The sequence below is a fragment of the Blennius ocellaris genome (assembly GCF_963422515.1).
Source record: "Blennius ocellaris genome assembly, chromosome: 14".
Classification (NCBI taxonomy): domain Eukaryota; kingdom Metazoa; phylum Chordata; class Actinopteri; order Blenniiformes; family Blenniidae; genus Blennius; species Blennius ocellaris.
The window spans coordinates 3,408,953-3,419,141 of record NC_137663.1 but is presented as its reverse complement, the minus strand read 5'-3'; the positions used below and the strand labels follow the sequence as shown (position 1 = coordinate 3,419,141).

Below are 10,189 nucleotides of genomic sequence, written 5' to 3'. Positions count from 1 at the left end.
ACCAAAGGTGCAATAACCTGCCTCTCCACAACATGGAAGCTCATATCAGGCATCATCGCGGCTAAGATGAGCGGGCACATGGATCAATACATGAGCAAAGCACAGAAGGGCATTGGTAGAGATACCAGAAGAGCCAAACACCAGCTCCTAGTTGACAGAACCAAGAGTCGCCCAAGTCGCCCAAGACTGCAGGTCCCGTAATACCAACCTGTGCAGTGCCTGGATTGATTACAAGAAAGCCTACGACTCAATGCCACACACATGGATCACTGAATGCTTGGAGCTGTACAACATCAACAGGACTCTAAGAGTGTTCGTTGCAAACTCGATGAGGTTGTGGAAAACCACCCTCGAGGCCAATGGTAAGCCACTTGCACAAGTGTCCATCAAATGTGGCATATACCAAGGTGTCGCGCTGTCCCCACTGCTGTTCTGCATAGGTCTGAACCCCCTAAGCCAAATAATCAACAAGACTGGCTACGGATACCGCCTCAAGAACGGGGCCACGATCAGTCACCTCCTCTACATGGATGACATCAAGCTGTACGCCAAGAGTGAACGGGACATAGACTCCCTGATCCACACCACCAGGATCTACAGCAATGACATTGGGATGTCATTCAGGCTTGAGAAATGTAGTAGGATGGTAACAAAGCGAGGCAAGGTAGTCCACACTGAAGGGGTCTCACTCCCAGAAGGAACAATAGCAGACATTGAGGACAGTTACAAGTACCTGGGAATACCACAGGCAAATGGCAACCTTGAACAGGCAACAAGGAAAGCGGCAACGGCCAAATACCTCCAGCGAGTGAGGCAAGTCCTAAGAAGCCAGCTCAATGGCAAGAACAAGTCCAGGGCAATAAACAGCTACGCCCTGCCAGTGATCAGGTACCCTGCGGGTATAATAAGGTGGCCAAAGGAAGAGATACAGACCACGGATGTTAAGACACGAAAGCTCCTTACCATGCATGGTGGGTTCCATCCCAAATCCAGCACGTTGAGACTGTATGCTAGCCGTAAGGAAGGAGGCCGAGAACTAGTGAGCGTGAGAGCCACTATCCAGGATGAAACATCCAAGCTCCGTACGTACATCAAGGACAGGGCTCCAACGGATGACATACTCAACGAATGTCTCAGACAATGGCGAGATGAAGAGGTGCTGGAAGAGGGACCATCATGGGAGGACAAGCCCCTACATGGGATGTACCACCGGAACATAACTGAAGTGGCTGATCTCAAGAAGTCCTACCAATGGCTAGAGAGGGCTGGCCTACAGGACAGCACAGAGGCCCTCATCCTGGCTGCACAGGAGCAGGCTCTGAGCACCAGAGCCATAGAAGCCCAGATCTACCACACCAGACAAGACCCAAGGTGTAGACTGTGCAAAGAGGCACCTGAGACAATCCAGCACATAACTGCAGGGTGCAAGATGCTGGCGGGGAAAGCATACATGGAACGTCATAACCAAGTGGCTGGCATAGTGTACCGAAACATCTGTGCGGAGTATGGTCTGGAAACCCCAAGGTCACAGTGGGAGACCCCCCCAAAGGTGGTGGAGAATGACCGAGCCAAGATCCTGTGGGACTTCCAGATACAGACAGACAGGATGGTAATCGCGAACAAACCAGACATCGTGGTGGTTGATAAAGGGCAGAGGAACGCTGTGGTGGTGGATGTAGCAATACCAAGTGATGGGAACATCAGAAAGAAGGAACATGAGAAACTGGAGAAATACCAAGGGCTCAGAGAGGAGCTGGAGAGGGCTTGGAAGGTGAAGGTGACAGTAGTGCCCGTGGTAATCGGAGCACTCGGGGCAGTAACCCCCAAACTGGAGGAGTGGCTACAGCAGATCCCTGGAACAACCTCGGACATCTCAGTCCAGAAAAGTGCAGTACTTGGAACAGCAAAGATACTGTGCAGGACCCTCAAGCTCCCAGGCCTCTGGTAGAGGACCAGGACCCTCAAGCTCCCAGGCCTCTGGTAGAGGACCAGGACCCTCAAGCTCCCAGGCCTCTGGTAGAGGACCAGGACCCTCAAGCTCCCAGGCCTCTGGTAGAGGACCAGGACCCTCAAGCTCCCAGGCCTCTGGTAGAGGACCAGGACCCTCAAGCTCCCAGGCCTCTGGTAGAGGACCGCAGCTTGGAATAGAAAAACAGGAGGGCGAGAGGGGAATTTTTATATATATATATATATATATATATATATATATATATATATATATATATATATATATATATAGTAACAATATGAGGTACAATCAGAGCATATATACATATGCACCTTTTTATTCTGAAAGATGATTTTATATTTAAGTTTTAGCTGCTTCCAAGCGTCCTTCCTCCTGTTGAACTGCACGTAAATAAAATTCAGATTTTAGACTGACTTATTATTTCTACCTGTCTGCAATCTTAAATTAAATGTTAAGTCAGTGGAGGAATGCTTTCAAACATATGCATAGATGCAGTTTTCTCTGAGTTGTCTCCTCTGCTGCTGCAGCGCCAGGACTTTTACAGCAGAATAACTGGGTTTTTGGTCTGTTGCTATAGCGACTGGTGATGTCGGGGCTCCATTGATGAAGTGTTTCACTGTGGTTGTTCAGGCGCTTAACTCAAGTTTCACATACTCAGAACTAAACTGATTCAGATCAGCTGTTCTGGAACTGGAAACTCAGAATTTCCTCTCAGAGTCAGTCGACTCAGAGTTCAGGGAGAAACTCAGAGGTTGTTGAACCTCCTTTCTGGAATACCCCCCTGGTTCCTGGCTGATGTTCTGGTGACATTAAAACGTTGTTCGTGTTCTCAGTCCGAGAGGAGTAGAAGGCGTGTCTACAACCAACACAAGGTGCTCAGGTTGCGCAGCTCATCAAAGATGGATCATCAATGATCTGTGGCAAGAAAGTCTACTGTGTCTCCCAGCACAGTGTCCAGAGCATGGAGGACCTACCAGGACACAGGCCAGGATACCAGGAGAGGTGGGGGGGGTATGAGGGTAACAAGCCTCAGGACTGTGACCTCCTCCTTTGTGCAAGAAGGAACAGGAGGAGCTGCCAGAGCTCCAAAAGTTTTTTAATCTGTAATATTTTTATTTTAACCTTTATTTAACCAGGAAAAATCCCATTGAGATAAAAAACCTCTTTTCCAAGGGAGTCCTGGCCAAGAGGCAGCAAAGTTACACATAGAATTCTATTGACCATTACGTAAAACATTAAAATGCCTGGGTAGACATCAAATAGGACAGTTACAATTAGCTGAGGCAGTCTCAAATGCTCTTAGTTTAGATTTAAAAACATGTAAGGATAAAAACTCCAGTCTCTTTGTAGCATGTAGCACAGGGAGCTGCATAGAGAAAGGCTTTTTCCCCCAGCTCTGTGCGGGCAAAAGGTACAGAGAACAAGAGCTGATCATTGGATCTCAGTGCATAAGAGTCTGTACTTCTCTGTGTAATCAATGTGCAGATGTAAGGAGGATGGAGTTCAAGAAGAGCCTTGTAAATAAAAGTACACCAATGACATTGTGTCCTAGTGGACAAAGAAGGTCATCCCACCCAAGAGTACAGGTCACAGTTGTGTGCGTGCTCTACAGTTTGTGATGAACCTCAGAGCAGCATGGTAAACAGACTCGGCATTCTGAAGATATGAAACAGCTGAATTCATATAAAACCAAAATCTAGCACAGATAAAAATGTGACAGAGACAATGCATTTTTTTAACATCAAAAGAGAAACATACCGTATTACAGAAGAAGAAATCCAATTTAAGTTTCAATTTCTTCACCAGTTTATCAATGAAAGGCCTAAATGTGAAGGAGTCATCAATTAAGAAACCAAGATATTTCTATTCATGTACCAGTTCTAATATATTTCCCTTCAAGAGTGGACACTTCCAGGAGAGTTTGATGCTTCTTCTTATGATTAGAAAACAGCATTAGCTTTTTCTTGTCTGCATTGAGAACCAGTCTTAGGTGAATTAGTGAATGCTGCACAACAACAAAAGCCTTCTTCAGGGCATTAACAGCCTAATCAGGGGATGATCGAAAGCAATATATAATTGTATCATCAGCATAAAAATCCACATTCGCATCGGTGGAATGTTGTTCTACATAATTGATGTACAAGATAAATAAGAGGGACCCCACAATATATCCCTGAGGCACCCCCTTGTGCCCCCTTGTATAGCAACAAATTAAGAACAAAGGTCCTCATATTTAATACACTGGGTCCTGTTTTCTAAATAATTTTAAAACCAAGCAACTGCATGATCTGACAGTCCAATGAGGAGTAGCCTGTGTTTTAAAATGGCATGGTCTACAGTGTCAAAAGCCTTTGACAGATCAATAAATAGTGAAGCACTATCAAGTGCGACAATAATATAATTTATCACCTTCATAGTAGCAGTGATAGAACTGTGCTTTTTTCTGAAATTTTTATGAAATTCTTTCTGAAACCTGATTGATATTTCGAGAGAATTTCATTTGAATAGAGGAATTCTTTCAACTGATCACAAACAAAAGACTCCAGAATAATTGAAGCATTAAATCTAGCTTTAACATAAATAGCTACACCCCCACCTTTTTTTGGCCTATCGGTGTGGTAAACATTGCACCCAAGGATGTTATTGTCTTTGTTTGTAATAGACTTAGTAAGCCAAGTTTCTGAAATCAAAAGAACATCTGCGCTTGTTGATTTCACCCAAATTCTGACCAAATCCATTTTTGGTACTAAGTGCCGTACATTAAGATGAACATTTTTAAGACCATTTCCGGACAAAAGTAAAGAAAGTAGGGAGTAGAAGTGGATTGCTGAAATAGACCTCAGTCTGATGGAGGACATGTGGACATCATGTCTGGTTCCATGTCTGCTACACAGACTGTCCAGGAGTTACTGATGCTTTGATCCCAGACTTGGAGGCCGTCCCTCAGGAAAACCTCCCCCTCATCAGAAGCATGCCCAGGTATTGTAGGGAGGTCATACAGGCAGGTGGAGGCCACACCCACTACTGAGCCTCACTCTGATTGGTCTTGAGTAATTTTACCTGACGTTGGATCAGCCTGCAATGTGAATCCTATTTTGATAGGATTCCAAATCCAGACCTCCATGGGATAATCATTTTGATTCACATTGATCATTTTTATCTTATTTTGTACTCAATGCACTCTACTATATATTGAATATAAACTTTTAACTGCAATATTTCATTAATTGAGATCGAGGATGTGTTGATTAGGTGTTCCCTCTATTTGTTTGAGCAGTGTATAAACACAACTATGCAACAGTGCCCCTCTACACACAGTGGACTGAGCCATCTGTCAGACAGCTGAGAGACAGAAAGTCTGATGGAGCAGGCGTAGGAAGTGTGTGCGATAGGTTTTACTGAAGTTTTACCACTATACAGATGAAAGACTGCGTATCAGTGGCACGAGGCATAGTGGGTACCTCATTACAGACCCGGGATGTTGTTAAATAACATCAATGATGATAGATGGTTTTTCATTCTGGTTCGTGGTAAATCAAAAGGAGATGTGCATTCTGGCCCCACCCACGCCAGTGTGGTTGACCCGATACCACAACCCATCCCCAACACAAACTCCCAATGTTCACAAGCAGGCCCACCCCATAGTTCCCAGATGGAAACACTCAACATTGTGTGCAGGTGTGCAAAGGTCTTCTTTTTCAGTGAGAAGTTAATATCATGTTCTCACAGGAGTCTCATTCAACCTTCCACTTCAGATTGATTCATGTCTGTGGGAAAAACAGTGAGTGGAACCTACCGGACCACCCACCAGCCATCCAGCAGCTTGTGGATGACCTCCACAGTCTGACCCAGCTCCAGGCTCATCTCGTCTTCATGCTCAGCTTTGTAGGACTGAACGGTGACGTGAAGCTCTCCTGTGAGGACAGACAACAATGTCAACACACAACCAAAGATACATAAACACGTTACAAATTATTCTTTAATAACCCCTGTGTGTTCAGTCTCATGTGACCTGCAGGAGGTGCCAACCCAGCACGCAGTGAGTGGAGGGTGTGTGGCTGCTGGTTAACAATGGAGAACATATAAAGATCCAATAATGTTCCACTGAGCTGTTCACAGATGTTCTCCAAATGTGAGGAGATCAGAGGAGGTTAGTTATTGTTGCTTCTGTTATTAGAAGCTAGAGTTGGCTTCAGAGCTGCAGAACCATGTGACATATGGTGCTAGTGTCACTACTAATTAAAGGACTTAACTGTTTAATGTTGCTTTAAGCTGTAATTTTACAGGCATAATGCATACTATATATTATACAGGCATACTATTATTGAATGAGTTGTTTTGGACAGGTATCAGGAGCAGATCAGAGGATTGGCTCTTGTGCTGTGTGAGTCAAGTTTCCCTTGTAACTTCAGGGGGTGAGTAACTCTGCAGCATAGTGCCATTTGGAGGTTTAAAAAAAAAATTACTGAACAAGGGAGACTTCTGGCCCATTCCAAAATGGCAACAGTATAAAACTACAGCTCCCCGACTACAATATTTAAGAAGCCCCATTAACCTATACATTTAGTGGTGAGATATTGTAATTAGGGGCGATGAGTAAGAGCAGAGGAAAAAGTAGAAAGTCAATGAAAGACGTAGATTTGACATTGGAGGACAACAATGAGCCACCACAGCAAGCATGTGAGTTAGCTGAGCAAGCTTCAGAGCCGGAGCAGCTAATGGAGCCAACGGGTGTTGTGGCTAAAGCTAACTGAGTGGCGCGACCGAGTAATTAGGAAAAAACAACACGACTACCGGCTGAAAATATGACGGACCTGGAAACAATCCTGTGAGAGATTAGGGAATTTCCCTGCTAGAACTTTGAAAATCTGAAAAATAATGAGAGATGATATAAAGAAGACCAACACAAGGATTGATTATGTAGAAATACGGATTCTGGAGTCAGAGGAATGCACCCAGAACCTGGAGGAATCTACGCTGGGGCTCCTGGAGCTTCATAAACAGACAGAGATCAGAATCACGGAACTGGAGGGCCGAGTGAGGAGGGAGAACATACATGGGTAAAGGAAGGAGCAGAGGGAAACACATTGATTGTGGTTTTTGTGGAGCGTCTCCTCCGGGAGAAGCTGGAGTTACCCCCTTCATTTGAGCTGAGGATTGAGAGAGCCCACCGGGCTCTGGTCTCAGCCTCTGAAGGACGCTTCCCCGTGGTCCATCATGATGAAGCTACAAAGCTTCAGAAGCAAAGGAGGAACTTATCAAGATTGCTTGGCAGAAAAAAGGCTTCATGTACGAGAAGAGGAAAGTGTTTCTGGACCATGATTATTGCGGCTGAGGTTTTAAAGAAACTCAAAGGATACTCGAGGCAAAAAAGGTACTGAGAGAGAAAAACATCCGGTTTCAAACACCTTTTCCGGCGAGACTGTATGACTGACTTTATGAAGGCTGAGCAAGCAACGAAGGATATGGCAACCCATGGTTCCCAGGTGCCAGTGGTGAGGTCAGCAGAGACCTGGACGGAGCAAATCAGATGGAGGATGTAGATGCAGGGGACCGACGTGGGCCAACGGAGACAAACACCGGTAGATAAACAGAAAATGCAGGCCTTCAGGGGGAGCCAGGACAAGAAATCCAGTGGAACTGTATAACTTGAAAATGTGACTGTTTCCAGGTAAATTCCTAGGTAACTCAAGCTGAGAACCGAGTGATTTTATTTACATTTATACTTATTAGACTGAGTTATTTGGTGGTCTTTAATTTAAAAAAATTAAAAGATATATGGAATTTCATATAATTTGGAAATCAGGATAGCACTTGAAGCTGTGAAGAACATATGGACAATGCTAGTCCTAGCAGTGAAGGCCCCTTGCTCCTCAGGACCAAAGGATATCCCTCACAGTGGACTAAACATTAGAGCTCAGAGGTCTACAAACAGACCTCACTTCAGGAAGCCCGTTTCTTTTTTTTGTTCAAGGCTGTTAAAGCCAAACTTTACTTTTATATTGTTTAATATTTGTTTCTGGAGCAAAAGGGGAAAATTCAAAGGCAGTATGAGAGAGGAACAAGATGTGAAGAACACAGAACAATTAGATAAAAAAAATAGTATTACAGTAGCATTCTTCAATGTAAATGGAGTACTCAACCCAATTATGAGGGGTAAAATACTAAAGATGAAAAAATGAGTTGGAGTGGTATGACTATAGGAGACCTACTTAGTGGAAAAGGAACATGCACAATTGAAAAGAAATGGTTATAGCCGTGGTTCTAAGTATTTTCAGCCTCATACAAATAAGGGCATCGGAGAGGAGTGGCCATTTTAATTTCAGGGGAAATTAAATTTGAAAAAAAATTAAAGTAATAGGAGATAAAGAGGGTAGGTATATTTTGGCAAAGGGTAAATTAGAGGGTGAGGTTGTAACTTTCATTAATATTTATGCTCCTCTGGAATCAGATTGGATCTTTTACAGACAGTTGTGTGATTTAATGACATTAGAAGCAGAGAGTACTGTGATCACTGGAGGAGATCTGAACCAAAGACAAAATCCACAGCTAGATTCTTCTGGAGGTGTAATACAAAAAAGTGCAATTTGTAAGAAAATAAATAGCTTGATGTCTAAACTGGGAATTTTAGATGTATGAGCGCAGCACAATCCTGGTGGCCAAGGTGGGAAAAACCTATTGTGATGTGACGTGAGTGCGGTGTATTGTGGGTCGTCAGAAAAGGTAAACAGTGAGCAGCGTGGTTTTGTTGGAGGGAAACACACAGTACCTGTTAGTTATATTACAATATTATACAATATTGAGACGAGAATAAAGGCCGAGTTCATCTACTAAGTCACCGCCTCGCTGACTGGTTCTTCAGCGTGTTGACCCGGACCACTGGACGAAAGTTACCACTACGAGCCGAGGAGTATTGGCGCTCCCAACTACGGTTCGGAGCGGGAAGCCAGAAAGGTAACACTAGGGGCTCGTCCAGGATTTAAACAAAGACTTAAGCCAGAATAAAAGCGGGGAAGAGTACTTCGGACGGCCGTAAGCAGGCGGCCGGTGCTCGGAGCCAAAGTTCGAGCTATCGCTATTGCTAGCACTCGGATTAAGAAGACTGCTGTGATGGAAACCCCAAACGTGAGTAAGAACCCATTCCTGATGGAAGCAAGAGACACTAATATGGACTCAGTTAATTGCATGAGTGGCCATTATAGCCGCGCCACTAACCCTTTCGCCACTAGCATGGAGCTAACGCTGGGCGGAGACGTAGTGATAATGCATGGCCGGATGCCGGCGTTTGACCCAGTTTTTCCCCCCACGCCACCGCCATCAGGGCCTACTAACCCATTCCTAACGCCTGTGGAACCACGATGTAATGCAGAGGGTGAGCAGCTGCATTCCCCTCAGCAAATATGTGACTGTCCAAACAGTGCAGCAGCTCGTCCAGCCGCAGTTTCACCTTACGGGCTATCAAATCGCCCTGTTCAACCGTTTGCCCTGCATGCCGCTAACCAGCTTGCTAATACATCTACCCCTGCACACTGCTCAGCCCAGAATCCTTTTGCCTCGTCTCAATCATTGCATCCCTCGTTCATGGCCTCACCGTTTACACCCTGCATGCCCCCAACCGTGGAATGTTGTGGAGTTATAAATGATGATGATAATGACTATGCCCCACGTTGTGACTCTTATCAATGCAGCCAGTCGGCAGCGAGGAGGCCCAGGTCGGCACCATGTATCCGGTCGTCGCTCTCAACTCCATGTGTTGAATTAATAGATGCTAGTGATGACGAATATTATGACTCCAGAGAGAGAATCCCAATTTTAAAGCCCGGTTATTTTGATGGGACTGGCTCCTGGAGGGACTTTATTCATCGGTTTGAAAGCTGTGCAACGGCAAACTAATGGTCAGAGGCAACAATGGCGGTGCAGCTAAGGTTCAGCCTGACTGGTGCAGCAGGAGCTATCATCCATAAAAACCCAAGACCGCGAGGATGGTTACACACTTTATGCAGCCTCGCCAACAGGGTTTTACCCATCAGAGGGCCAGGGCTGCCACAGTACGTGAGAACAGCAGCAAACCAGCTTGTGGGGAGCCGGTGGGGGTAGCTGTTTGGGCCATCGACTCGCCAGAGAGGACGCCAAGATATAATCAGCCATGGCGCCAGAAGAAAGATGGCAATGTAAAAATGCGTATGGAAGATATCCAATGCCACAACTGTTCAGGTCTAG

At 45.0% G+C, this 10,189-nt stretch overlaps 1 protein-coding gene across 1 annotated transcript in view; it reads right to left on the bottom strand.

Moving 5' to 3' along the window:
• Window positions 1–10,189, bottom strand: part of ncf1 (neutrophil cytosolic factor 1) — a 72,594-nt gene that overhangs the window by 19,068 nt on the left and 43,337 nt on the right. Inside the window, exon 8 of the mRNA XM_080509283.1 lies at window positions 5,766–5,883. Within this exon, the coding sequence (XP_080365409.1) occupies window positions 5,766–5,883 (118 nt within the window). The remainder of the gene's footprint in view (window positions 1–5,765; window positions 5,884–10,189) is intronic.